This window comes from Chlamydomonas reinhardtii, chromosome 17, assembly GCF_000002595.2.
Source record: "Chlamydomonas reinhardtii strain CC-503 cw92 mt+ chromosome 17, whole genome shotgun sequence".
Classification (NCBI taxonomy): Eukaryota; Viridiplantae; Chlorophyta; class Chlorophyceae; order Chlamydomonadales; family Chlamydomonadaceae; genus Chlamydomonas; species Chlamydomonas reinhardtii.
Window position 1 is genome coordinate 489067 of NC_057020.1, and position 27375 is coordinate 516441.

Sequence of the window (27375 nt, forward strand, 5' to 3'; positions counted from 1 at the left end):
GCGCGCACACACACACACACACACACACATACACACACACACACACACACACACACACACACACACACACACACACACACACACACACACACACACACACACACACACACACACACACACACACACACACACACGGCGACCATTTGGATGCGTGTTCCCTAGGATGCCGGCTGCACGCGGCCACACTTGTCGCCTTTGCCACTTGCTTGCCTGTGACACTTCCGCGGTTCCGTCCTATGCCCAGGCTTCCTCTGTCGCCTGTAGCCGTGGCGGTGAGCCTGACTACGACCAGCGGGCGGGATTCAGGGCATTAGGCGTGCTGGGTAGACGTTGTAGCGCGCCCAGGGCCCGGCGCATACAATGCATATGGATGCAACTCGGGGTTAGGTCGTACATCGATCGCTCATAGGGCTACAGGCTTCTCGCGGGTAAATATGACTATTGGTTCGACGCGGCAACTCGGTAATCGGGAACTCAGAAGGCCACCCTTGTCCTCGTCCATTTAATCAGCTGCAGACGCAAGCTGCGTCGCAGTTCCAGCAGTCCCGACGTGCTTGCCGCGGGCTGGGCCCAGTCGTGCTGCACTGCTGGTGCAAATTCCGTCTTCCAATAATTTGCACTCCACGAAGGTCTTGAAGACGTGGCCCTCAGTCCAAAGCTCACACGAGGCACATCACGCTCATTCATTACAGGCCAAACTACGCCAACCCGTACGATGTATGGCACCGGTTCACTCGCACCACGTCAGTACCGCTTGCCGTACCTCGCGCGCATGCGGCACTGCTGGGTGCTTACCAGGACTGTGACATGGGCAAGTGACCTCTCTGTCTACCACCACACACATGCACACATGCGGCCGCTATTCGCTTGCTCATTTGCATGCACAGTTTCGTCCCTTTCCCCTTCTGCTGTCCTAACACACCCACATGCAATACACAATCTTACATCTACTACACATGCTACTGCCAGCCTCCCATGATTCAAGGGCCACTGTAAGTGCTAGCCCTGCAATACAGTTGACGCCCCTGCAACCGCTCCGCCTCAAGCTTCTACATGCATGTCCCTGCCGCTACTGCTCCTGCCGCTGCTGCCATCATCGCTGCACGTTTGCTACTGCTGCCGCCGGGCAGCGCGCACCGCCTGCAGTCGGAGTGTCGCGGCCTGGTACGCCACGTCAGCCAGCCGCCGCTCATCGATGAGCGAGGTCCACAGCTCGGGCAGGTGCCGGCAGCCCGCCGCCGCCAGCAACACCACACCGTCGGCCAGAGGCCGCTGCTGCAGCCACATCCTGCGGCAAACCAATGCATGAAATGCATGCATGTTAGGTAGTGGGATCCGGTATGCACCGAAAGACCGTGCTACACCCGGGCGCTGAACGCCGCGCGCAAGGGGCGTCTTGAGTTGCTTCAGTAGGCTTGCAGCCCGTCACAACCCGCGGCTCACCAGTCCCTGCCGTCCGCCGCCCAGAGGTCGTCACGCAGGGCCGTCGCGTGCCGTGCCACCAGCGCCGCCAGCAGCTCCGGTGCCTCCGTCCACACGCCCGTGCCCACCAGCGCGGCGTGCAACGCCGACACGTGCGCCTGCACCGCCGCCATCGCTGTGGCCATCCACACCAGGCGCTCGGACGGCGGCAGCGTCGCGGCTGCTGCGGCGAAGCCGGGGATGGAGGGCGGCGGCGGCAGCGGCGGCAGCAGGGTGACCAGTGCGTCCACCAGGCCGCGCACGTCTAGCACCGCCACCGCCGTGGCACCCGTCGCGACCTCCAGGCAGCTCACAGCCTGATGGAGGCAGGTGGCGTGGTGCAAGGGCGGTGGTGGTGGTTATGGCGGTGGTTGTGGTGCGGACCACGGTACTCCGAGCAACTCAAAATGGCCGGTGTGCCACGCACCACCCGCTTCAGCGCCTGCAGTGGGTGGCGCCCGGTCACCCGACCTCGAGTGCCGTACACGTCCTCGTGCCCCCAACACCCCCAACACACGTGCAGTACGGGACCCACACGAACCTGCTCCGCGCCGTACACAATCTTGTGCTGGCCCGGGTTCTCCAGCAGCTGCCGCAGCCCGTCGATGAGCGCCAGCACGCCCTGCTGCTCCGCCGCGCTCGCCGCATCCAGCTCCGCCGCGTCCACGTGGCGGCCCTCCGCCGCCGCGGACGCCGCCAGCGCGGTGGCGGCATTGCCCGAGGTGAGGTCCAGGACGTAGGTGGCTGTCTCGAAGCCCTCCCGCGCCACGTTGCCCGCGGCGTCCATGACCATACTGCAGGGCGCGTAGATGGACACCTGTGCACCACAGAGCGGTCAAGAGACAGAAAATCGCGTCCTGCTGGGAAGGAGATTGTGCCGCGAGGCGTGGGCTCGTGGCGCCCTCGGGTTTGATGCGCGGCTAGGCAGCAGGGAGGCATGCCCATGCGCATCATGCTGGATTGCCCACGTCGTACGGCAGCCCCCGCCCACGTGCACCAGGAGTTCATGGTACTCTCACCAGCACGCACGAGCCCTGGGCGGTGCGCTGCACGCTCAGCCCCAGAGAGTCGCAGCCCGCCACGTGCTGCACCATTTGCGCGTACTCGGCTGTGTGAGGGGAGTGAATCAGGAACACCTGCACACACAGACACGCATTCACATTTGGGGCTTTCATGCTTGAAATGGTGGGTACGATACCATGGCAAGCCTCGAAGCGTCGTGCGTGCAGCAATTGAGGCATGTGCCACACGTGCTCCTGCCACACCTGTGCTGCAGGCAGGTAGGTCAACGCCGCCGCGGCCTGGGCCTCGGCCACGACTGCGTCTGACAGGTCCTGCTGCTGCACCTGGAGGTAGGCCACCTCCTGCTCGTGCTGCTGCTGTTGCTGCTGCTGCTGCTGCTGCTGCTGCTGCTGCTGCTGCTGCTGCTGCTGCTGCTGCTGCTGTTGTCGCTGCTGTTGTTGTTGGTGCTGCTGCTGTTGCTGCTGCTGCTCGTACTGCTGCTGTTGCTGGTACTGCTGCTGTTGCTGCTCGCACTGTTGTTGCTGCTGTTGCTGCTGCTGTTGCTGTTGCAGCTGTTGCTGCTGCATGTACTGCTGCTGCTGCTGCTCGTGGAGAACATGAGTGGGCTGCTGCAAAATAACACCGGGCAGTGGTGCTGTTTCGACAGAGGCCGGCAGCAGCTGGGTGCCGACAAGAGATGACCCCGGCAGCGGCTGGACACCACCGGCAAGTGATGAAGCCGGCTCCGGCGCCGGTGCCGGCACCGGCAGCGGTGCCGGCACCGGCACAAGGGGCGCCGGCATCTGGACGTGTGCCACTGCGGGCGCCGCAGCCGCTGCGCCTGCAGCCACTGGCGCCGTCTTACCCTGCCCGGCAGCAGCTCCGGGCTCTGCAACCGCGGTGCCGTGCAACAGCATGGCGACCATGGCCCTCTGATCATCGTCATCTTCATCGTCACCCTCGACGTCAACGGCCCCGGCCTGACCCGGGGCGCTGGGCGTGGCTGCTGCCACCGTGGGTGCTGCTGCCATGGGCGGCGGCATGGGCGCTGCAGCAGTGGGCACGGCGCCCGTCACTTGCGGGTGCACCGCCGGCAGCGGCCTGTGGGGCTGTCCCATCACGACCGCCTGCTGCATCACCGGCGGAGCTGTTGCGGCATACCCAGGGGTGCCCGACGGTGCGGCCGCGGTCTCCTCGGCTGCCTCCGCGCCGCCGCCGCCACTTGCGCCGGCATGGAATGCAGCAGCGCCGCCGCCGCCGCCAGATGTGGCGGATGGCGAGCGGCCGGGCTTTGCAGAGTCGCCATGGCGCGTCTCTCGCTCATAGCTGGCAGCGCGCGCCAGCGCTGCCTTTACGGTAACCGAGCCCGCCACAGCTGCCGCCACAGCTGCGGCATGCGCCGCCTCCGCCGCGGCCGCTGGCGCCATTTCTTGTGCCGGCAGGGGCCCTGGCGCAGGTGCTTGGGGTTGTGCCGGCACTGCTGCAATGACGGGCCCAGCGGCTGCGGGCGCAGGGGCCCGCTGACGGGTGTTTGTGGCGGTGCTGCGCGTGCGGGGCCCGGCAACGGCGGCCTCCGCCCCGCGCTTGGCGAGGCCGTCGACCAGAAGGCGCACCATAAAGTGAGGCTTGGTCGCGTACGGGTCCTGCTCCTGCAGGCGCCAAAACGGGATTGCAGTGCGCGTCCAGTACGGCAATACCGCACGTATTGGCTTGAATTGTGCTGGCATACACACTGTCCTGCTCAGATCGCCCAGAAGTGACCTGCTTGGCTGGGCTTTTCATCCGATCCCTCAACTTGCGGCCCCGCACTGCACCCACCATCTGCTCCACCTCGAACACGTCGGGCTCCGCCATCAGCGACCGCCGCACGTTGCCGCCGCCCATGAGCGGGAGCAGCTGCGGCCCCAGAGCCTCCTTCAATTCGGGCAGCAGCACCCCGAACGACATCTGCGAGGAGGAGGCGCAGTCACACACACACACAACGGCGTCGTCTGGGCGGGCTTTCGTTTCGTTTGTTAACATACACATACACACATACACACACATCTGGTAAGCGCACTTGCAAAGACGAGGTCACGACAAAATGGGAACGGGGCTAGGGCGGCGCATGGAGGGTGACGAACGACAAGAGGCGCAATCGTGCCAAACAGCCGGCGCGCGCACTTGCCTCGTGGCCGGGGACCTGCAGCAGCCTGCCTGCCACAAGCCGCCGCACGTACGCGCCCGCCACCGCCAGCATTACCGACCGTGACATGGGTTTACTCGTCCGGGCCTGCTGCGCCTGCTGCTTGTGCGGCACCTGCCGCCAGCCGCCGTGGCTGTCAGGGCCGTTCACGGGCTGGTCGCCGTCGTCCTCCAGCGCCTCGCCCGCTGCCGCCGGCTCCGCGTCTTGGAGGAGGCTCCACAGGGGCGGGGCCTTGCTGGGGTGGGGAAAGACACGCTGCAGCAGTTCTTCAGAAGACTCAGGCGCCGCCAGTGCTGCTGCTGCTGATGCTACTGCCACGGCGAGTGCAGCTGGTGCTGCAGGCCCCGCCGCCGGTGCTGAAGTAAACCGGACGTCTCTGCCCGCGGAGGCCTCTGCCCCGCTTCCTGTCCGGTATATGCCCGCCCCGCCGCTACCGCCGCTCCTAGCATCGAAGCTGTGACCGCTCGCGGCCGCCGGTTCCTCGCTGCCGCCCCCACCGCCGAGACGCAGGGCTGCTGCCGCCGCGGCTGCTGCTCCCGCCACCTCCTCGGCCGTTGACGGCATGGGCGGGAAGTCCCAGCCTTGTGGCCGCGTTTGTTGGTCCTGCACCACAGCAGAGACGGTTTGCACCGCTGCGCTCGGCGCTGCGACCGGCCTCGTCGCCGCCAGCCGCGCCGCCAGAGAGGACTCACGGATGTCGACCAGCGGCGGCAGCGCCACTGCAGTCACCACGGGCACCGCCGCCGCCGCTGCTGACGCCGCCGCCGTCGACGTTGGGGGCCCCGCGTCAACGGCCATACGCAGCAACGCCACCGCATCCAGCCACAGGACCCAGTCGCCGGTGTGTGTGGGGCCCTGCGCGCTGAGAAAGTCGCGCCTGCTGGCGCCGCCTGCCGCGGCCCCGTTCTTGCGCACTTGCAGCTTATCCTTCAGACCCGTCGCCGCCGCCAAAGCCTCCAAGTCCCAGTCCTCTGCGTTCTCCTCGCCGCCCTCCTTGCTCCCGTCGGCTGCGCCTGCGGCGCCTGTGTCGGGCGGCGACAGTAGCAGCAGCGGCCGTATGTCGAGCGGCTCTGCGGCCCTGCCGCTACTGCCGCCGCGCCGGCCCAGCTCCAGCGCTACAGCCTCCAGCAGGTTGGGGCTCAGCATGCGCAGCTCCTCCACCACATCCGACTGCGGGCGCGGGGCCACGAGGGTCATGCACGTTTCAGGCACGTGTGCGGCGCGTATGTTACAAGTTCTATGGGCGGCTGCGCTTGAGGTTAGCGGAGCATACGGTACAACGAACGCGGCTGCTCCGCATCGCGGCAAGCCCCTGAGCCCCATGGTCCCAACGGCAGCCTCACCATCAGCATGCTGCGTGGCCCCGCGGGCCCGCTGGTCACACCCGCCAGTATGGACGCCACCTGCTGCCGCAGCCGCCCGCCCGGCGTGTTGTTGTTGCACAGCTGCCGCGCCGCCGCCTCCAGCCGCCGCCAGTCGTTGATGTCACCCAGGCCCTCGGCACCGGTGCCGCCGCTGCCGTCGCGCTGCCTGCGGCTACCGCCGCGGCCTTGTTGCTGCTGCTGCCCGGCAAGAGCCCTGGACGCCGCCGGCGCGGGCGCCAGCACCCCCGTGCCGCCGCCAGCAGCAGCCGCACGCAGCGAGGTGAGGCTCAGCCAGACCTGTGATAGCCAGGCACGTGAACCCGGAATCAATCAAGTCTGGCATATGCCTGAGTTGGCGCGGAAACGCACCACCAAACCAAGCACGCCGTCGCAGCCGCCACGCTACCCATCTGTCCCGGGGGTGCACCGCGCGCCGCTTCAGCAGCCCCTCCCACTACCAACCAAGTCAGCCACCCCCACCCCCACGACTCGTTTCCCTGCCACTGTTGCTCGGCCAAGAATCTTTCAAGCCCGGCCACCCCCAAGGCCCCAACCCACCCACCCGGTCGCCGGCCTCCAGCTGCACCACACCGAACGCGCCGCGGCTGGCCGGGCCCGGCAGCAGCGTGTCGCCCACCCGCCGCAGCGGCGCGTAGGCGCCCGGCGCGTCCTCCGCCCACACCTCCGGGTACTGCCGCCTCAGGTGCGCGCCCACCAGGCCCACAGGCACCGCCCGCCGCCGCGTCGTGGCGTTGGCGGTGAACAGGTACGCGGCCGTGGAGCGGCGCAGCGCCGCCGCCAGGCCCGCCACGCTCCTATCCAGGGCCGACGACAGGCCGTCGGCGTCTGCGGCGGCTCCACCTGCGGCGTCGCTGCCCGGGGATGCCCAGACCGCGTCGGCTAGGCTGTATATGTTGATTCCCGCCAGAGCCTCCCGGTCATCGCCGCCGTCGTCGTCCGAGTCCCCGCCGCCGTCTGCCGCGGCGGCTGCGCCGCCGCGCGGCCTGCCGCCACCGCCGTGTCTGGCGGCGTCGCCGCCTCTTCCGTTGCCATACTGTGGCTGCAGCTGTCCGGCCTGTACCTGCACCGGGAGCACGGCCCGCATGTACTGCGGCCGCAGCGACTCCTCGCTCATGTTGTTAGCTACAGCTACTGCCGGCCGCGCGCCGTTTGTTACTGCCGGCCGCGCGCCGTTTGCTGCTGCCGGGCGCATGCTGTTTGCTACAGCCTGCGCCTGTGCCTCCAGCGCATCCTCATTGAGGCGGATGAAGTCGGTCTGGCTGCCGTCCGCGACGGTCCGGCGGTTCACGGTAAACACGCCAAAGCTCTCCGGCGCGTGGAGGAACTCGCGCATCTTGGGCCGCTCGCGGCCGCCGCCGCTGCTCCAAAACTCCGGCTCCTCGCGGTATATGTAGCCCGCCAGCCGTCTCACCATGGTCCAGGGTCGCTTGGTGGCGGCCTCTGCCGAGGCCGCGGCCACCTGTTGCGCGACCCAGATCGCCGTCAGCCGGCGCTGCCGCCGCGCGTCCGGTCCGGCTGGGTCGTCCAGCGGCGCGCCCCGCTCTTGCGGCAGCGCTTCCGGCCACACCACCTCCGCGAGGGAGGCGATGCGCACCACCCAGGCATCGTAGTTGGTGGCGTTGTCCTGCTGCTGCTGCTGCAAGGCCGCCGCCAGCGCTGCCCCAGCGGAGGGCTGAGGCCAGTGGTACATTTGGCGTGTGGTCAAACGCTGTTTGCTGATCGCTGGCGCCCGCCCAAGACCAACGCGCAGACTGCGAAGTATTTGCCGCCAGCTCACAGGGCCTCCATATCGCCAGCGTCAAGCCTCGCTGCGCTTCAGTTGCCGCGATGCCCACGTATGTCACTCCCGTTTAGACGCTCGTGACATCAATGAGCCCTGAGATCCCCAGCTATATTACAGTATTATGCGTCATAATGCTAGGTTGGAGGATCAACTTATAGCTACGAGCGGAACAACAAACTACACACCATAATAGTATTGGTAACGTGTTTGAATGAATCGAACAATGTATTCTGCTGCGCAAATTCAGTTCTCACGAGATGGCGGGCAATCCGGTCTGCATGGCGGGCAATCCGCATGGATCGTGCTGGAAAGAGGCCGGGTCCTGGGTTGCGCTGGGCTCCCGACGCGAGCATATGCAGCTGGTATTGGAGGGGTGCGGCACATGGCTATGTGCGACTCAACTGTCTTCGGCAGCAACAGGAGGGCTGCCTGCGGCTGCGTGACGGCCGGTGACGGCTTGAGGGCAGGCGGGGAAGTCCTAGGTGCCAGCTCGCATTCCGTGTTGCCTTTTTCCTGCAAGAGAGGACAGAGTTGTCTGGCACGTTGTTCCACCCAGCCATCACTGCATGTGCGACCATCCCCAGAGGCGCTCAGATGCGGCTACTGGCTGCGTGGCACCTGTCGGTGGCACAGCAGCCGTTGGAAACCGCCTCGCGTTCCACACAATCCGACTGTCAAAATGCAGTTACAATACACGCTTCAAGTAAAGATACGCTGATATGTTTCCTCAGAAGCCCTAAAGGTTATGACGCTTAGCCATCAGTCCGATTCCGCTGCTGTTTTTCGTTTCGGCTAAGGCCCACGATCGTGTGCTCTTAGAACTTTCACTTCTACCAAATAAGCTCGTAGCTGCTTGCACGTTGGGGGCATTGAGGCTCCGGGCTGCGGGAACTTATTTAGTGTTGGGCACCGTGGCGCCTTCGTCGCTCCGCTTCTCCGAGGACCGCGCCTTGGGGGATGAGAGCACGAGCACGACCCCTAGAGGGCTCAGCCCCGGTCGGTCCGCGGATGGGGAGGTCGACGTAAGCACAATCAAGGTGGGTCTGCATGTGGAGCGACAGTTGAGGGTGGCTGGACTGAAGCTGAGGCTGGGGTGGTGCTGGTGAAGGACTGATAAGGACTTACTGACAATGTCTGTCGCACCAAGGGGGTGTTCCAGCTCGAGTTGGTCGGCGTGCGCGCGGGATGGTGCCGGAACTGGCTGCGGGCAGCGCTCGATGTCCACTGCAGTCTTCAATTTGTCATTGGGCTACCCTCACTCTCCAAACCCTGTCAAACTGTGGCGGTTCAGGGCCAGTCTGCGCACGCGTGCCTTGACCTTGACTGTGCTGCGTTATTTGCACTCATTGATCAGCTCACTGATTGCTGGCTGGTTGCCCGTGCTCACCCGCTGCAGGGCGTCCACCAATTCTGTGCGTCACCAGGTGCGTCTGCCAGCAACATGATCTCGGCGTCCCAGCTGACTAAATGCTACCCCAGCTGGTCCTGCTGAACGCTGGGTTTTTATGCCTACCACTACTGCCCCTGTCAGCACTGGCCATCCCTCACTGCCCCACACAACTCCTCGTACCGGTCACCGCAACCCTTCCGCTGCCCCCCTCCTTGCAACCGCAGCCTTCCTAGATGGCGAGGGCAGCGGCAGTGGCGGGGGTGCCGGCGGCGGCGGTGTCTCCTACGACACTTTTCAGCGCGTGTGCGGCCGCGGCTTTGCGCCCTGGGAGGTGCATCGGCCGCAGCAGGCGGTGCGGGAGCTGCTGACGGCCGGCGCCTTCAAGGGCGCGGTGCTGGACATGGGCTGTGGCATTGGTGGGTGGAAGTGGGTGGTGGCAAGTAGGTGGGTGGGAGTAGCTGGATGCTTAATCAGTGGGTGGGTGGAAGTGGGTGGAAGTGGGCGGGTGGCAGCAGCAGGCGTGGCGGGGGTGGGGTTGGGGAGCGTAGGGTCATTGTGAGGCGCTTGTGAGGCGTGGAGCGCCCGGGCACGGGCGGAGAGCATGGGAGCGGGGCATGCAGACGGGCGGGGGCTTGGCTGGAGCAGTGGACGCCGCTGGGCGCGGGGGCCGCAGGGTGCAAACCCCTGCTCGCCCCTCACGGCGGCGCAGGCGACAACGCGCTGTTCATCGCCAAGTACACCCACTGCTCCGTGGACGCCGTGGACATGGTGGGCGCCGTACTGCCGTACTGCCGTACTGCGTACTTGCAGTTACTGCTGGGTGCTGTGCAAGTAGCAGGCAGCAAGCAGCGAGACCGCGCAGGGGTTTGGGCTTCGTAGTCGCACATGCAAGGCCGTACTCGTAGCTTCAAGCAGGCTGGGTCTCTCACGAAGTCAAGTGCTTGCATACTTGGTGTGGCGGGAACGCAGTTGCCCAAGTGCATCACCTTTGCGGAGATGAAGGCGGGCCTTCGTAACATGCGCGAGAAAGTGAACTGGCAGGTGGGGTGCTCGGACAGAAGGGGCACGCGCAGGTGCATGTCGGGGCGTGTCACAGCGGCGGGTAGGGGCATTGGACCACTTCGCTGAGCCTGTAGCAACAACATCGTAGTCGTTCCCCGAATCCGCACGCGCCAGAAGGCCTGCGATTGCACTAGTACCGTGAATGTTCTAGCTGCGAGTGTTAAGCGTGCCATTGCGGTGCCGCCCCTCCCTCATTGGTCTTTCCGAAATCGCGTGTGGCAGTGCTTCGACCTCCTGCTGTGGGATGAGTCGCCGCTGGCTCGTGCGGGCCGCTCGCAGACCTACGACGTCGCGCTGGACTGCGGTGGGTGGGTCGTGGGCAGCCACGGCTGGAGGGCGGTGGGAGGGTGCGGGGCCTGACTCGGAAAGAGGGGCCGGGGTTGGCTTGCCCGGTGTCCATTCCCAGGCTTGCGTGGAGTGCGCTGAGGTGGCATCGACATGCGTAATTGGGGACTTCTCTCCTCGACACACACACACACACACACACACACACACACACACACGCACACGCGCATTGCTCATGATGCAACACGGACCCGGTCCGCCTCGGGCCCACACACACACACACACACACACACACACAGGCCTCATGCACTGCATGGACCGTGCCAGCCGGCGGCGCTACCTGCAGGTGAGCAAGAGGGGTTTTGTAGACACCAGCCCAAACTGAACGAAGCCAAGCAAAACTACGGGGGAAGTAGCCTCCACAAGAAACCGGGGGGGGGCTTGAGGTCCGAAAATGGGCGTCCAAAATCGTTGTTACCTCTCTAATGACACTTGGGTTGTGAACAACCGAAAGGACGGGAGCTGGGCTGGAGGCTGTGGGGCAGGTGCGGGGGCTGCTGCTAAGTAACAACACCTGCAAGCACCCTCGCACGATGTGCCCAATCTCCCGCCTGCGCACTGCAACCGTGCGGGCCTGCTGTACACCCACCCACCCCACCGTCAACCGTGCGCCCCTGTCGGTGCCCCGCCCGCTGCAGGTGGTCCACGACCACGTGCTCAAGCCCGGCGGCGTGCTGCACGTGCTGGCGCTGTCAGACCAGGTGCAGTGCCTGTGCGATGCCTGTGCGGTGCGGCTGGGGTGGTGGGACCGGTAGGGAGGTGTGCACTTACTTTGGCATGTTTTGGTTTGAGGGGCCCTCCGGCCGTGCCATTGGGGCTGCGCCCGCGGGCTGCGCCCCGGTGCGGGGCTGCGCCCAGCAGCCCCGCCGTTACCGGAGTATGTCACACTGAACGTGTTGCCTGCCCCACACCGCGCATGCTACGCACGCACGCTGCCGCACAGGAGATGGCCCCCGGCGGCCCGGCGCGTGTGTCGCGCTCCGAGCTGGAGGAGCTCTTCAGCGCGGGGGCGGGCTGGGCGCTGCAGTCCGTGCGGCCGCACTTCATTGAGCTGCACCCCACATGTGAGTGCGCCGGCTGCTCAGCGGCTGAGTGGCCCTGGGATGCCAGGAGGGAAGGAGGGGCAGGACAGGGGGCAGGGGGAGGGCGTGGGGGGAAGCGGCAGGGGCAGGGATTGCGTGTGCGTGTGTTAGGAAGCACAAGGGGAAGGGCCGCGTGCCCATGCGTGTATGTGTGTGATTGATGTGGACAAAGGGATCCGGTCCGGTGCACGTCGGCCTTGGCCGCGGATGCGCGAGGGCCGAAGTTGAGCTGTCGGCGAGTACGGCGGCGGGCATCTCCGCTTCTTTTCCACCTTTTCCCCTTTTAACTTTCGTGCAGTCTGGGGCGGCAAGGGCCAAGCGTACCTGGTCGCGGCGCAGAAGGTGGACACGGGCGCAGCGGCTGGGGCCGGGGCAGGCGAGGCGGCCGGAGGCGGAGCAGCGGCCGTACCCAGCGGCCCAAGTGTGTGAGAGCGGAGGGCATACACGCGCCGTACGGCCTTGGTACTGCCTAGCTGGAGGCTGAAGGCTGGATGGGAGCAGATGGTTGCGTACCCCATATGTAGGCTGGTGGCAGTGTATATTTCATCAGCTTTCTTGGTCACGATTAGGCTTTGCACATGCTCCCGTTGGGACAGCGTTAAAGGTGGAAGAGTTGATGTGGCATTCTTTCTGGCACACTGTTGTGAGGATGTGCGTCGTTCTCAGGTAGTGACCGTCTTATAGCTTTCTGATGTCCTGTGGTGGATTATTTTCTTCAACCGTAGCTGTGTGCGTCATTAAGCCCGAAAAGTTATATTGCATGGGACCTCACGCGGTTCCAGTCCACATTGGGTCGACGGCCAGGCCCCGTGCGTGTTCGTGCCTTGGTGCCTGTGGCGACCGTCTTTGTAGCCTTGTCGCAGTCAAATGAGCATTTGTAAATATGAATAAGGATGTCATGTGATTCCCTGCGTCTCATCGTGCTGGCGCTGTTCGCAGCTGCAACATTCTCCCGTGTTCATGGAGAAGGAGACTCGCTAGCCGACCTAGCCGATAGCCACTTCGACACTCACGGCGCTAGACTCCCGACAAGGGAATTTGTACAGGCAGTCAAGGCAGCGGCGTTCAGCAGCGAGCACCAGTCGCGATGCCGCGGTCGTCGCGCGGTTACAATTCTGGCGATGGCCAGGTAAAACTCCATTTTGTTTGTTTGCAGAGAGCCACCATAACCTAACGGTCCACCTCGCGGACCTAGCCCCAGCCACCTGGCAGCACCTACCCTCCTCTCCACCTTTCCTCACCCTTACGCCAACGGCTCCTCTTGCCGTCGCTCCACCTCCATCACGCGTCCCACTCAACTCCATACTCTCCCTCCAAAACTGCAGCGAGGATGCGCTGCAGCACACCGCGTCGCTGCTGCTGCTCTCGCTGAGCCGCGCGGCCGTGTCGGAGGGCGTGCACGCCGGCGAAACCCTGGACCGCGGCACGGTGCTCATCACCTGGACCCCCCGGGGGCTGGAGCTGTGCAAGCAGCTGCCGTACAAACATCGCTGCGTGCTGGACACTGAGCACCGCACGTCCGGCAGCATGGGTTTCCACGGGCAGGGCTTCAACGCGCTTGGGTGCGTCTCGTTGAGTGTTCACTGCTTGCGCACATGCGCGGTGGCTGTGTAGCCATGCGCACGCACGCCACGCGAGTCCAGCACTGCCAAAACACCTGCCGTAACTGCCGCTGCACCTCATCACGGTCCGTGGCGGCCTATGTCAGTATCTCCGACACGGCGACCCCTGCAGGTTCGCCAAGGCCAAGTACATTCTCAACACGCTGGCGGTGGGGAACGATGTGCTGTTCCTGGATGCAGACACACTCGTGTTGCGGGTGGGCGGCGTGGTGGGCGGCGTGGTGGGGACCTGTTTTGGCATGGGCATGGCGGGGTTAGGGGCATGTGAGTTGCGGGGCACGTGCCCCGTGTCCGTGTGCGGCGGGCATCCCCAGTGTGGCGGCTCGCACAAGGCCGCATCTGGCCGCATGGGCAGTTCGGCACCGGTTCTCGACTGCCAGCCAGCACGTGACCTCGCCGGCAGGCCGCGTGGGCGCATCTTTGCTTTGCGATTTTTCTACACGCGGCCGCGACGAGGACCTGGAAATTGCAGGTTCTCTGCGAATTACCGTATTGACTGCGCGGTGGGATAACAGCATCTTCGGTACCGAGTGTCTGACTCCCCATGCCGCCGCCATCCGCTGCAGGACCCACTGCCCTACCTGATAAGCCGCGGTGCCGACATGTCCACCTCACTGGACCGCTGTCTGGTGTTCAACGACACGCTCGCGTACCGCCGCCACCGGCCCACGCTCAGGAGCAGCAGCAGCAGCCACAGGCGCCTCAGCAGCCGCAGCGCCCGCAGCAGTAGCAGCCACCACCATCACCACAGCAGCATCAGTGGCAGCAGCGCCAGCAGCAACAGCGGCAGCAGCAGCAGCAGCAGCAGCAGCAGCGCCAGTCAATCCAAGTCCCAGAACAAAGAGCCCCAATCTGCAACGAGCAATCCAACCGCCTCAGGCTCCGAATCTGCCACCAGCACCCACAGCCCCCAGCCCGAGCCTGAGCCCGACTACCTGTCTTGGCGCTGGCCGCTGCCGCCCTCCAACATCGGCATGCTGTACTTCCGCGCCAACGCGGCGGTGACGCGCTGCGTGTACTCTTGGATGACCGACATGCGCTTCGAGGCGGACATCAATCCCAAGATGTGGGATCAGGTGGGCGTGGGTGTGGGTGTGAGTGTGGAACCGCGTGTGTGGTGCCAGGTGTGTGGTACCAGCTCTGTGCTCAACGGGACAGATTCAAGCCGAAGCGCTTGGTGCGGGTCGGCCCTGCTGGCCCCCCCCCCTGCTCAACCCACGTATCCGCACCCACACCCACACCCGCACTCATACCCACACCCGCACCCACACCCGCAACCGCACTTTTGCCCTCCCCCACACTCGCCCACTCGCCCCCGCCGCCCGCCCCCACAGGACATGTACGGGCGTGTGATGTCCAAGTGCGCCGCACTGCTGGGGCTGAGGTGGCAGGCGCTGGACCCGCGGCTGTTCCAGAGCGCGGTGCGTGCGTGCGTGCGGGGGCGGACATGTGCGGCGCGTGGGCGGTGCAAGATGCGTGTGCATCTCACGCGGGCAAGCTCTAATCGGGGCTGGGCGGGCAGTAGGCGTGTCTGCGGGGTGCCCTGGCGGGCGGGAGGGCTCCGGAACGGCCCGATGTGGGGTGGGGGCTTGCGCAGCGGTGGCGGCTGCCTGCTAGCTGCCTATTTCACTTCGCCGCACAGTGTCCTCCCCGCCGCTCTACCCTGCAACCTGCGAGCCTTGCCCGCGCCGCTGCGGTGCCCTGCTGCAGTGCTTCAAGGAGTGCGGGTGCGCGCACGAGGACGCGGACGTGGGGGAGCCGGGCCGTGTGGGCCGGGACGGCGGCCACCTCCCCTACATGGCGCGGGGGGACGCGGTGGAGGCGGTGGAGGCGGTGGAGGCGGCTGGCCGTGCTGGTGGTGGTGGTGGGGCTGGTGGGGCTGGTGGGGCTGGTGAGGGCATTGGTAGTGATCGTGACGAGGTCCGGGCTGCAGGCGTGGCTTCAAGGCGCGACACGGTGGATGGGGACGACCGCCACCGACGTACGACGCGAGGGTCGTTGAAGGATGGGGTGGAGGGCGAAGTGGACGGGCAGGCAGGGGGTGAGGACGCGGGCACCGATAAAACGGCGGAGGGCCAGCGAGAGGGAGGGCAGCGGCCGCAGCAACAGGAGGAGCAGGAGGAGGATCAAGCTCCGGAACAGTGGGAGTTTGACTACATGTGTGACCCGGCCTTGTTTGAGGGGTGGGTGGCACGGCATTTCCCCTGCTCCGGCCTGGCACCCGTCAAGGCGCAGCTCATGGCAAACCTGCTGCGGGGGCTGCGGCAGCACACGCCGGTGCGGATACGATACCGGCCTTGAGGCTTGAGCTGCGTGACAGCTTGACATGTGCAGCTGTAGCAGGTATGCGGCTAGAGTGAAGTACTGCCCTGAGTTGTATGTGCCTGGTATGCGTTGCTGGAACAATGTTGACAGTAGATGACATGCTGCGGTTTCTATGACGAGTCCCAAGGATAACATGAGCTAGTGATCACACGCGAATGGATTTACACGCCCACGTGCGCATGGCGAGCGTATGTCAAGTATCTAAGTGGTTCCTATGATGCGTGCACAAGAATGAGGATACCAACTCAAGTAGTACCGTACCGCCGTATGAGGTGTGTATGATGCATTACTGTGTTAGCTAGCTGTGTGTTAAGAAGCAGAAGGGGGAAAGGTCGACACGGTGTTGGCTGTAAACGTGTGCGTGGGCCTGTGGATGGCGTGCAGTGCAGCAGCCGTGTGGGGCAGGGAGGATGAGGCAGGTGGTCCAACAGCAGGTCACAGGCGCCAAGCAAGAAGCGTTGTCCACATGGTCAAGAAATGGGGTGGCGCAGAGCAGTTTTGTGGGCGCAGGGAGGAGGGCGCGCTGAGTATGGTGTACATGAGCGCAGAATCGTATATGTGTGGGGTAGAGGGGTAGTCGTGGTGTAGCCGTGCTGCCAATGCATTTGGCGTGGCGAGGCGCTCTCCCAGAATGTGTTACAATCTGTAGCCATATATATCGGCACGGTTCTGGAGTTGCAAGTCGCGCATGCCCTCTGAAGCGCCTCCTGGCGCCATGCATTACTGGCACCGGGTCAAAACGTCACATCGCTTCAACTGAATGTCGTACAACTGACAACTCCTGCTCGGGCGCGTGACTTTTGGGCGCATCGGCAAATAAGCCAAACCATCATCAGTGACAGCAACCGTGCGGTAACCACACATGACGCTAAAGTACACAAAACAAAAGTACAGGCAAAGCGTTGCCATGAGGGCATAACCACGACAGCACAACTTTCTGCGGTACCTATAGTGCAGGTGCCCCAATGCTTCTGACGGGCAATGGCGGTCATGGCGTTAAGCCCACGCGTTATGCCGGTGGTAGGTGCATACGTATACATCATGCGCTCCAGACGAAGAAGCATCTTGCCAAATCACACACCGGCTGCAGTTGCTGTGCACGCACACGGCACGACAGCTTACGCCACCGCGACCAATCCGCGCCTGCCAGTCGTGTCGCAGCCCCAGCCCTAGCCCTGGCGCCGCCAACCCCAGCCCCAGCCCGTGGCCGCCGTCACACTCCAAGCCTCGCCAGCCCCAGCCCCAGCGCCGCCAGCCGCTCCCGCTCCTCTGCCGCCAGGCGCTCCCGCTCTAGCCACGCCAGCTGGTGTGCCGGCAGCAGCGGAGCCTGTGGTCTCGCCTGCACGCCGCCTATGAGCCGCGCCCAGCGGCCGCCGCCCTCTGCCGCGGCTGCAGACGCCATTGCCAGTGCAGATGCCTCCGTCTCCGTATCTTCCTCTTCCAGCCCAGCAGGGCCGCGGCAGTAGCGCCACAGGCGCGCGCAGTTCACCACTTGCGGCATGCCGTTCAGTATCAGCCGCACTGGTCCGCGGCCCCCAGCCCAATGCCGCCGTGCCTGGAGACTCGTCGGGTGCGGCAGGGCGCCGCCGGCAATGAGCGCCGCCGGTGGCGTCACCAAGCCCCGGTCCAGGGCCCAGGCCGCCGCGGCCAGTTTGCCGCGGCACAGCAGGTCCAGGTACCAGGACGAGCGGTGTATCCGGGGCGCCGGCGACCGCTCCTGTGGCGGGTAGGAAGGTACACAAGGCGGGAGTGGGGACAAAGCGTTGCTGAAGCAGGAAGAGGCAGCTGGCAGGGATGGGAAGTGGCAAACAGTTGGAGGCTGTTAGCAAGGAGAAGCGAGAGGCAGCCACGCCGCGCAAGCACCGCGGATGGCTAATGCACCGCAATCCTCCGGCGCAGCGACCGTCACTGTATGCCGGCCTGATCAAGGGCCAAGCGCCGGAATAAGTTGGCGCTGCCACCACATCGCCTCCTCGCTCTCACCTGCGGTTGCGCCGGCTGCTGCTCCTGCTGCTGTGTCAGCGCCGCCAGGGCCCACTCGCAGCAATCCAAACAGCCGCCCTCCACCACCGCCGCCAAGTCGATGGCCGCGCCGCGCCGCTCGTGCAGGTGCTGCAGCAGGCGCAAGTCGGCGCCGCGCTTTGCCAGGACGCTGAAGACACCTGACCACACCCCGGGCCCCCCACCAGGACCGCACTCACCAGCCGCCTCCCCATCCTCCTCCCACTCCGCTGCCACCGCAGCAGACTCGTCCTCCCCCTCATCCATGCCCGAGCCATCGTCCTCCCTCCCGTTCCACTCCTCGTCGTCCTCCTCCTCCTCGTCCTCCTCCTCACTCTCCTCGCCCTCCTCACACTCTTCGCCCTCTTGCCGCGCTCCGGCCATCCCCACATCCATCGCCTCTGTCTCCGTCTCTTCCTCCTCCTCCTCCCACTCCATCTCCTCCGTTTCCGTGCCTTCCTCATCCTCGTCCCAGTCCGATTCCTGCGTATCCGTCTCATCCTCATCCTCCTCCCACTCCGCCTCCGCTGGCGCCCCCGCTGGTTGCGGCTCCCGCACTCCCACCGCCTCTATGAGGGCTTGCACGTCAGGCAGCCGGCTGGTGTGAGCCGCCAGCAGCACGTGCTCAGACCTCGGAACTGCCGGCACCAGCCGCTCCCATAGCAGGCGCAGCACGGACGCATGGCAACCGGCCGCAGACTGCACGTTCCATGCGCTGGCGAGCTCGTGCAGGCAGAAATCGAGCTCTGCAAGCAGGGTAGAAAGCAGTCAAGCGCAAACGTCAGCCTCGCTGCGCACGCAAACGCCGGTTGCCGCGGCTATGTAACCCGGTCCCGCCGCTAGTGACCTGCCGTGCCCACAGGAGCTTGTAGGTCCTCACCCTAGCATCTGGCTGCGAATGCCGCTGTGCCCTCTTAGCCCATCCAGCCTCACACCTAGACAAAACAACGGGTCACGCAACCCAACCCCATAGCGTGTCCGCCAGCTGTCCTTCCCGCTAGGCACCGGACGGCCAGGACCCTCCTCGCACCTTCAGGTGGCATGCTGTCCAACTCCTCACGCACTGCATCCACATTGCCCACGCATGCCGCGGCCTGAACCATCCTGGCTTTCCACTGCAGCGGCCAGGCGTTCGCTGCAGGTGGCGCCAGGTGCCGCCAACGCCCCGGAAAGTCCGGGAAGCGTGCCGCCGCTTCCGTGCAATACCATGCGAACTGTTCTCCCGCGTGCACTAACACTCGCTCAACGGCTGCGGCCTCCGCCTCATTCAGCTGCTGCAAGAGCTGCTCATTGGTGTTAGCTTCCGCCAGGGCCTCCCCGCCGCCGGGCAGCTGCTCCGCCCCCGGCAGGGCCAAGCCCCGCAGCTTCAGAAGCAGCAGTCGCATCACGAACGCCGCCTTGGCTCGCCAGTCGCGCTCGCTGCTCACCGCCTTCGCCAGCAGCGAAGCAATGCTGCGGGTGCCGACCCACCCCTCATGCACGCTGTCTGCTGCGTCCACGCGCCAAGGGATGCGTTCATCGCCGCAGTACCGCCGCAGTGCCTCGGCAGCGCAGCGGCCCTGCGCGACAGAGCCCAGCACGTGGTGCCATACGCCCGCGGTGCTGGCGTCGTCGCGCTGGAACAGCGACCGCACATAGAGGCCGCGTCGGTCGATCAGTCGATCCAACATCGCGGTGTGGCCGCCCCGCGCCGCCGCGCCCGCCATAGCAAGGAGTCGCGGCAAGGGGTAGGCGTCGGCTGTGGGGCTGACCGCCGCCACGTCGCCGTCCTCGAGCGCGGCTGCTGCATACGCCGCCTCGCCCTGCTGTTGCTGCTGCTGCAGTTGCTGCTGCTGCCCCTGCCCCTGGTCCTCTCGGCTACCGCGGGCCCCCGGCGGGGGCAGCGGCGGCGGCAGGCCCTGCTCGAGCCACGTCAGCACGTGGCCCTGGCCGCCGGCGCAGGCATGCACCGCCGCATCCATGTCATGCGGGTCTGCGTCCCATGGCGAGTCCGCCGCCAGTGCCTGCGCACCCCAGCGGAAGGCGCGCCGCAGCTGCAGCGCGGGGTCCTGGTCCCACCAGATCCATTGCAACACGTGCAGCCGACCAAAAGCCGCCGCCAGAGCGACAGCCCTAAAGCTGGTGTCACACCCCGCGTGGACGAGGAGCCTGCAGGCCGCTAGGTCGCCCGCTGCCGCCGCCGTTTCTACCACCTCAGCCGACAGCCCCACGCCCGAAGCGGCGATGGCGGCCTGGAGGCTGGTGGCGTGAAAGCTGGAGGCAGCCAGGCACAGGAGCTGGAGCTTGCGTGGGTGGGACAGCGAGCGCCAGGGCTCCCGGTGCGACCAGTGCGCGGCAAAAGCGTCGCCCGGCCATGGGTCTGCGGCCAAGCTCAAGGTATGTCTTCCGGCGCTGTGCTCCTTGTGCAACCGGACGTCCGTGTATGCGCCGCTCAGAGCCGCCGCTGTGTATTTGTTCAGTGGCTTCAGGCTGTTGACCACCACATTTGGGTGCAATCGCGAGGCAATGTTCCGAATGTCGTCGGCTGTAAGTTTGTCCCAGTCTCTGGTGCTACGTGACCTGCTATCGGTATGCTCCATGTCGCTGTTGACGGCAGGGCTGGACTAGAAGTGTCAACAGGTCAACAGCTCCGCCGCACGGTCTTCCCGCCGTTTGCCGTTGGGCGTGCTGGGCCGTGCGCGCGCAGTGCGCTCAGAGTGTACGTATGATTATAAATACATGCTGTTTGGTTTTGATATGCATTCCAGCACGGAATGCGCACGCTTCGGTGCTGATGTCACAGGGCGCCTACGTGACCTTGGCTGCTGTGACCTTGGCCGCGGTTAGGACTCTCCACAGTGCGATTATGCAGGTGAAACTTGCATCATCATAATAAGCTCAAATCCATTATATCTACCACTGCGTTTATTTACGTCGAGGAGATCCATCGACCGTCAACCCCTCTCCCCCCCCCCCACCCACACACACGCACGAACCTTCGACGCCGCGTCGGCCATCCAGCCTCACAAAACACTTGCAGGTTGTCACAGGCTTGCACACGCTCGCAGATCTGGTACCGTAATCAGGCCTCTTGACGCACTGAGACTGAAGCTACGAAATTTCAATTTAAGATTTTAAGCGAAGGGACAGGGGCAAGCAGGGTGCGCCTTGTGTCCCCTTGTGGGTTTCGGCCTTTCGGGCGTTTTCTGTTTGGTCTGATCCTGTCTGACCCACGCACCAGTCACATGCTTCAGGACAGCATTATGCACGTGCTTTCAGGTTTTGGGCTGAGCCCCCGGGAGGCGGCAGTTCATGGGCTGAACCGCGCGTGTTCCCCGTGTGCCAAGCCCCCAAGGAACACCCCCGTCCGTGGTAGTGAGGACTGAGGAAGTTGGGGGTCGGTCGTCGTCCCTGGGCCGGGGGATCCTCAGCCTCAGGAGTAAGGGCAGAGTGGACAGCGAGGTCATTGCAGTCAAACATGTTACAGTCAGCAGCCGCACACGCTTCTGACGCTGCAAGTCGCGCATGCCTTATCAAGCGCCTCCTTGCACCGAGCATGCACGCACTCGAAGTCCCTTCTGAATACACTCACCCACGCTGTACAAGATTCTTCCGTTCGCTGCCGTTTTCCAGGGCTGCGCAGTCGACAATCTGTTTCCCAACCATACACAAAGTCCCCAACGGCCTCTTTCCGCACACATACGGTACCCGACCACGAATTCATGTGTAGCGCACCCGCGCGCCAGCAGGTTGTCACTGACAAGCCAGAGCACGGCCTGTACACGCGCCTTTACCCTCCACCTCCACCTCCACCTGTTCACATTCTCCGCGCGCGCACGCTCGCTTGCAAACCTACACGCACGCGCTCGCTATGCCTCGCCCACCAGCGCACACCGCCACCAGCAGCAACTAACACACCGTGTGCCTACTGCATGCTGCCCTGGGCGCTGCCTGCAGGCCGGTCTAGGCGTTGCCCGGCTTGGCCGGCTTGAACTCCTTGCCTCCGTCTGGCGGCCCCGTCTTCTTGTACACACGCAGCTGGTTCTTGTCGCGCTCGTTGTAGCAGCCCAGCATGCTGCGGGAGGGGGCGGGGTACGTGGACAGGGTGCCGTTGTTTCCTGCCGGAAGGTGGCTTCGTGGCTCCGTACTGCAAGCTGAGCAGCTGCGCCGTGTGGAGAGCCGAGCTGCTGGCCCGGTATCTCCGCGCACGTCCTCTCCTCACCCGCTGCCACGTCCAATTCTCCATGCAGGCGCAAGCCCTCTCCGCCCCAGCCGCAGCTTCGCGCCACCAACATTCCCCAACCCCCGAACCCCACCGCACCCCAACCCTGCCCCTGTAGACGCGGCCCACACCTGGGCAGCGAGGTGGGCTTGTCGAAGCGCATGACCGGGCCTCCGTCCCAGATGAGGTCGAAGCCGCCCAGGCGCAGCTCCACCTTGCCGCCCTCGCGCCGGCCCTCCAGGTCGACGATGTCCAGCAGGTCCTGAGGGGGGTTGCATTCATGATTAGTTTAGGAAGTGGTAGACAAGTACACAATCTTGCGGGAGGGGATTTGGGCGGAGCAGGGGCCGTGGGTTCTGGAGCGTGTGGGCGTGCGGAGCTGGGGGCGTGGGTTTGGGGCGTGTGGGTAGAGGGGCAGGGGGCGTGGGTTTTGGGTCGAGGAGGGTTGGAGAGGTGTTGAACATGTGCGACGCAGGGATGTTTGGCGCGGGGCTGCAACAGAACAAGTGAGAGGCGAGGCCCACGAAGCGGTTTGCGCCCAAGTGGCGATGCCGGGGTGTGTTGCGACGGCCGCCACGCATGACACGAAGCCCCGCCTCTCTCCCCTGTGCCCGCTCACCTCCAGCATGGCTGTCTTGAGCACCCAGTCCGCCCGGTCACTGGCGGTGAGCGAGGGCGAGGCGTTCACCTGCACAGGTGCACAGGCACGCATTGCGATGGCGCGAAGGCGACTTCTCGTGGGAGCGGCCAAACCATCCCGACCTTGCCCCCCGTTCCCCAGCCGCCAGCTGGAGCACCTCTCATGAGGCCCCAGCCCACGTCCACCGCAGCACCCCGTGCCTGTCCCTCTTCCGCCCCCCTTTCCTTCAACTAAAAATGGTGAAGACAACTCCCACCCCACCCCACACAAACACGCACACATGCACCGCACTGCTGTCTTCACTGGCCCCTTCCTCTCCCCCACGGCCCCCGCCCCCGAGGCCGCGCTTACCTCGATGAGCCAGGGCTTGAGGTTGGCGTCAATCATGACGTCGTAGCCGTACAGCTCGAAGCAGTGCTTGTCGTTGATCATGGCGGGCTGCACCGCCAGCAGCGCGCGGATGATGATGTTCTGGATGGCGTGGAACAGCTCCGCGGCGGCGGCCTCGCCTGGCAGGACCAGGGGGAGGTGGGGAGGAGGTGTGCCCACTCATGTAAGAAGACAGCGTGTAAAGGGGGAGATATGAGGGGAGCGCGTGGCTTACCCAAGGACCGGAGCAATGCGCGTGACAGGGGCAAATCGGAAGCGCGGCGAAAGGAGCTGTTGTGACCGCCGCGCCCGCACATCCCGCCTCACCGTGCTTGGTGGTGATGTAGGTGCGCAGGCTGCGGATGGACCACTTCATTCCCTTCTGGCTGTCGAAGCCGGGCGCGTGCTTTTGAATGGCCACGTTGGTCAGGTGCATGTAGGTGTTGGTGATGTCCTCCTTGCGAGTGCTGTAGCGCGTGTTGGTGAAGCGCGCAAAGCCCGACCTGCAGGGCGACGGGAAGAGGGTGGAGGGTGTGTGTGGGGTGGGTGGGGGGGAGGGGGGGATGCGGAGGAGTACGCGCAAGGCGGGAGTGGGCCAAGCCGCAAGAGTGGGGGCGGCGATGTTAGGGAACACCGGGAGGGCGGAGGGGTGCGGTGGGGGAGGGGAGGGGGAGAAGGGGAGGAGAGATGGGGATAGATGGGCACGGAAAGCGGGGTCAGCCAGTGCGGCGTGATGGTGGAGCGGTCACGAGAGAGAGGAATACATGTCTGCGCTCAACACATAAGCCCGGCGCTGCTTGTCCAGCCGCAGACATGGGCCCGCACCCCAACAAGAGCATATCCCCCGCCTCTGCGCTCTATCGGTTCTGGGTTGGCAATGGTTTATTCTGGGCTTGAAATGAACTGCCCCCCCCCCGCACCGCCATCAGGCCGACACGCCACTTGCCCACATCCTTAGCACATGCCTAGCTGCCCATGCCCTCCCTGTTGGGCTCGGGCATTAAGCCCACTTGAGCACCCCGGTCACCTGTGCAGGAAGATGCGTAGCGGGTTGTAGGAGGTGACCAGGGCGTAGATGCGCAGGTCGAACTTCTTACCGCCCACCAGGTAGGGTGCCTCCAGGTACCTGCGAGCGAGCACCGGAGCACGCAGGGCAGGGCAGGGCGCCGCAGTCAGCCCCACATCGCATCCAAACACACAGAGGGGACTGGGGGCGCCTTTGCCGCTGCTCCCTATCATGCCCGCTGGCCACGCACCGCCCCTACGTGCTGCGCCCGTGTGGCCCAGTGGCGCACACGTGTCCTGCGGCCCCGGGGCACCGCCTGACCTTCCGCCCACAAACCCCTTCCGCCATCTGACCCCAACCCCCGCCCAGCGTTCTCACCGCTGCGCCAGGTACGTCTCCGGCCCTTCGTCGCCCTCCTGCGGCTCCTGCCCCGGCTTCCACGTGTGGTCTCGCCGCCAGTCGCTGATCTGCGCAGGTCCGCAGCAGCACAGCGAGCGGACAGCAGTGTGGAGGGGTCGTCTCAGCCTTCCGGGCTTTCACCCGCTGCTCTCACACGTTATAGCCATGATAAACAAATCGTGCACCAGCCCTCGTGCTCGTTTACCTTCCAACTCTCCTCCTTTCCACCATCCCGGCTGCGGCGGCTGAAGTGGCCGCCTGGCCTGCCCTGGCTCTCCTCCGTCCCTGACTCCCTATTCGTTCTCCTCTTTCTCCCTCCCATTCCATTCCTCCCATTCCCTCCCGCCTCTCTGCTCCCATTCCCTCCCAGGACACTTCATACTTGCGATCTACGCACTCCGTCTCCCATGCGCGGCTATTCCCCGCTTGCATTGGTTCTAGTAACCCATCCACCCCCCTTCGTGCCCAGCCGCCTCTCTCCTGCCCCACCCCTTCTCTCCCACCTGGCTGAGTTTGTTGAACAGGAAGATGCCCTGTCCCTGCGCCTTGCCGATGGGCTTCATGATCCACACGCCCCCGCTCCGTTTGAACTCCTCCACGAACATGCGGTACTCGCTGGGCACGACGTACGTCAGCGGGAAGAAGTTGTACTGTGCCGCCTCCGCATGCCGCTCCTGGAAGTGGTGGCGGTGGGATAATCGGGTAAGCGGCGGCGGTGGTGGTGGTGGTGGTGGTGGTGGTAGTGGTGGTGAGTGCAAGCGGTGGGCCACACGGTAAGCTTGTATCGTGGTTTACCGAGATGCGGTGCTGTGCTAATGTGCCGTGGCCTGGCTAGGATGTCATGACTATCAGCGCACGCAGCTGTCCACACCTCCTTCTCCAGCTGCCTCTTAGCTCGCTTCAGGTTCTTGATCAGCAGGTCCTTCCGCGTCAGCTCGTAGTGGTTGGGGAAGTGGTTGATGCGCTGCCAGTCCGCCAGATGCAGCTTGTCCAGCTCGTGGTGAATCCACCTGAGGAATACCGATTGGCATCTCATGATCTATGTAGCCTGAACTCCACGTGGCAGTCAACATGGGCCGTAGGCTACCCGTTGCGACCCCGTACTGTTGATACCCTTGAACCACCCTCACCGCCATCACAGAGGCGACTCCGTGAACCCCTTCCATGCATGTAACCTAACAAAGTCACGAAAACTTGAGAACACCGAAACCTGAAAGCCTTGCATTAGTAGAACCATCCGCGTCCTGAGTGCCCTTCCCTGGGCCAGCCAAGCCTGACACGTACCCCTTGTCCGCCCAGAAGAAGTCCCAATCCGTTTCACTCTCCGTCTCCACCCATTCAGTCTTTGACTGGAGCACGTCATAGATAGTGTTCTTGAGCGACGACCTCCACTTTATCGGGCCCCTGCGAGACGCATGGCACATGCAGCCACGCGGGTTTGGTCAAACCCAACTATTATCATGCTACTTCTGTACTTCCTACTTACGGAGCCCTTGTCGCGTTGTTGCGAGGCGCCCCAAGCATCCTCGAGAATGCCTGTTCACGTCTCGCTCACGGCTCAGGGCCTCGCGGCTCTTTGCCTGACTTGCAACATAGTAGCTATCAGCAGAAGTACGGATGAAAACAATTGTGCTGTTATAAGCTTGCTTGGTGCGAACGACTTTGAAGGACGTGTATAGTTTGAAATTTGCAGTATAGTCTTTTCTTGCTTTATGGCTGTCACGGGTTAATCCGAGAAACAAGTGTACAAGGATACAGTGCCCTGCCCGGGGAGAGGGATTGTATGGGCCGGGGGAATGGGGGTGGGTGGGGGCACGGGTGGGGGCGCGGCTGCGTGCAGGTTCTCTTGCCGCTGTGGGCACGCCTGTCCGCAGCAGCCCGACGCTTGACAGCGTTCGCATTGTGGCACTGCACAGGCGTCCCACATTGCCTGCACGTCGCAATGGTAAGCGTGAGCGCTGTGCTGCTACTGCAGCTACTGCGCAAACCCCTGCTGTGAGCAGTTGTAGGCTTCGAGGCTTCACGTGCCGCGTGCAGTTGCGCGTGCAATGTGCTGTCCAGGGAGGATCCTGACATCGTATCCGCGCGTGATTGATGAAGTTGCATGCCAATGACACTTGGACGGCTCTGCCCTCGCGGCCCCGGAGGTGTGCGCCCCTCCTGCGCAGTGTGCCTCCTATTCCAGCGGCTTTCTTGCCCAGTTTGGTGCATTGAATGGCTTGCAAACCGCCTCCCAACGTGCGTGTGGCGCCCAGAACTGCAACCCAGGCGCGTCGTTTGCATGAGCAAAGCTGCAAAAGCAAAATTGGTCTCATCCAGGATCGAACTGGAGACCTTCTGTGTCCCAACATGTCCTTTCGGATGATGTTAGACAGATGTGATAACCAACTACACCATGAGACCTCGAGCTGATGACAAATGGAAATCTCATACAGCATAGAAGGGACTCACTATAGGTGTCAGCTCCGTCGAGAACCAGTGAGCGCGGGCACCCACTCACAGACAACCGGGTGCCAGTCCCCTGGTGTCACTCCCCGCCTAGGCTCAATCCAAACACTGCCCCCAGGGTTGAGGTGCCCAAAACCACCAGACGGACTGTCCCCCAGCGTCCCCGAGGCTGCGCCATTCCTGGGTCTCCCGCATCGCACGGTACCGTGTTACATGTGCGCGTGGTGTGGCCTCGAATGCTGTCCGTGTAGTGCTTTCGCCTGGCCGGGCGGCCAGAGTGTGAGGACTGCGCATCAGCAAAACTCTATGAGCCAGCCAGCGCGATTATCGATGAAGTATCTGCGGACATGCTTTGCGACTCTTGCCCTGTCTAGCCTTGTGGGATTTGTGGGCCGGGATTACAGCCATCACAACGGGAACTTCTCTCTCATCACCCTCTGCTCTTGCTTGTACTAGATTTCAACGGCACGGTACCGTATTACTTGTATAATTGCAGGACCAGTCATGCGGGCAGCGGGGTGCACTGATGCAGACTGTCTGATGCAGTGACACCGTGTCTGGTTGCTGGAGAGCCTGTCCCGCCCTATGATAGGACCCTGGACGTTTCGTGTGCCCATCGGCGACTGATGTCTGCAGATCCAATCCTGCCGGCTTCTGCAATGGCCGTGT

General features: G+C 64.2%; 5 protein-coding genes across 5 annotated transcripts; 2 read left to right on the plus strand and 3 right to left on the minus strand.

Annotated features, from left to right (window-relative positions):
- Window positions 1–491: 491 nt before the first annotated feature.
- CHLRE_17g699300v5 (uncharacterized protein) lies at window positions 492–7931 on the minus strand. The gene is made up of 9 exons (XM_043071885.1): window positions 6575–7931; window positions 5992–6309; window positions 4631–5818; window positions 4282–4410; window positions 2727–4112; window positions 2481–2597; window positions 2003–2278; window positions 1444–1778; window positions 492–1288 (listed from the first exon to the last, which is right to left on the minus strand). Exons 1-9 carry the CDS (start codon window positions 7721–7723, stop codon window positions 1111–1113), a joined length of 5076 nt encoding a protein of 1691 aa, XP_042914344.1. The 5' UTR covers window positions 7724–7931; the 3' UTR covers window positions 492–1110.
- Window positions 7932–8031: 100 nt separating this feature from the next.
- CHLRE_17g699350v5 (uncharacterized protein) lies at window positions 8032–12588 on the plus strand. The gene is made up of 11 exons (XM_043071886.1): window positions 8032–8161; window positions 8573–8853; window positions 9213–9240; window positions 9431–9622; window positions 9916–9974; window positions 10176–10247; window positions 10491–10572; window positions 10853–10899; window positions 11252–11314; window positions 11557–11677; window positions 11994–12588. Exons 1-11 carry the CDS (start codon window positions 8074–8076, stop codon window positions 12122–12124), a joined length of 1164 nt encoding a protein of 387 aa, XP_042914345.1. The 5' UTR covers window positions 8032–8073; the 3' UTR covers window positions 12125–12588.
- Window positions 12589–12671: 83 nt separating this feature from the next.
- Window positions 12672–16303, plus strand: CHLRE_17g699400v5 (uncharacterized protein). The gene is made up of 6 exons (XM_043071887.1): window positions 12672–12824; window positions 13021–13257; window positions 13430–13514; window positions 13884–14393; window positions 14652–14738; window positions 15028–16303. Exons 1-6 carry the CDS (start codon window positions 12817–12819, stop codon window positions 15616–15618), a joined length of 1518 nt encoding a protein of 505 aa, XP_042914346.1. The 5' UTR covers window positions 12672–12816; the 3' UTR covers window positions 15619–16303.
- A 2-nt stretch (window positions 16304–16305) lies between these two features.
- Window positions 16306–20511, minus strand: CHLRE_17g699450v5 (uncharacterized protein). The gene is made up of 3 exons (XM_043071888.1): window positions 18674–20511; window positions 17626–18389; window positions 16306–17359 (listed from the first exon to the last, which is right to left on the minus strand). The coding sequence occupies exons 1-3, from the start codon at window positions 20220–20222 to the stop codon at window positions 16856–16858; spliced, it is 2817 nt and encodes a 938-aa protein (XP_042914347.1). The 5' UTR covers window positions 20223–20511; the 3' UTR covers window positions 16306–16855.
- A 580-nt stretch (window positions 20512–21091) lies between these two features.
- Window positions 21092–26011, minus strand: CHLRE_17g699500v5 (uncharacterized protein). The gene is made up of 11 exons (XM_043071889.1): window positions 25745–26011; window positions 25543–25662; window positions 25130–25268; window positions 24762–24932; window positions 24238–24326; window positions 23881–23979; window positions 23181–23356; window positions 22836–22993; window positions 22464–22532; window positions 21976–22106; window positions 21092–21697 (listed from the first exon to the last, which is right to left on the minus strand). The coding sequence occupies exons 1-11, from the start codon at window positions 25780–25782 to the stop codon at window positions 21586–21588; spliced, it is 1302 nt and encodes a 433-aa protein (XP_042914348.1). The 5' UTR covers window positions 25783–26011; the 3' UTR covers window positions 21092–21585.
- Between the last annotated feature and the right edge of the window lie 1364 nt (window positions 26012–27375).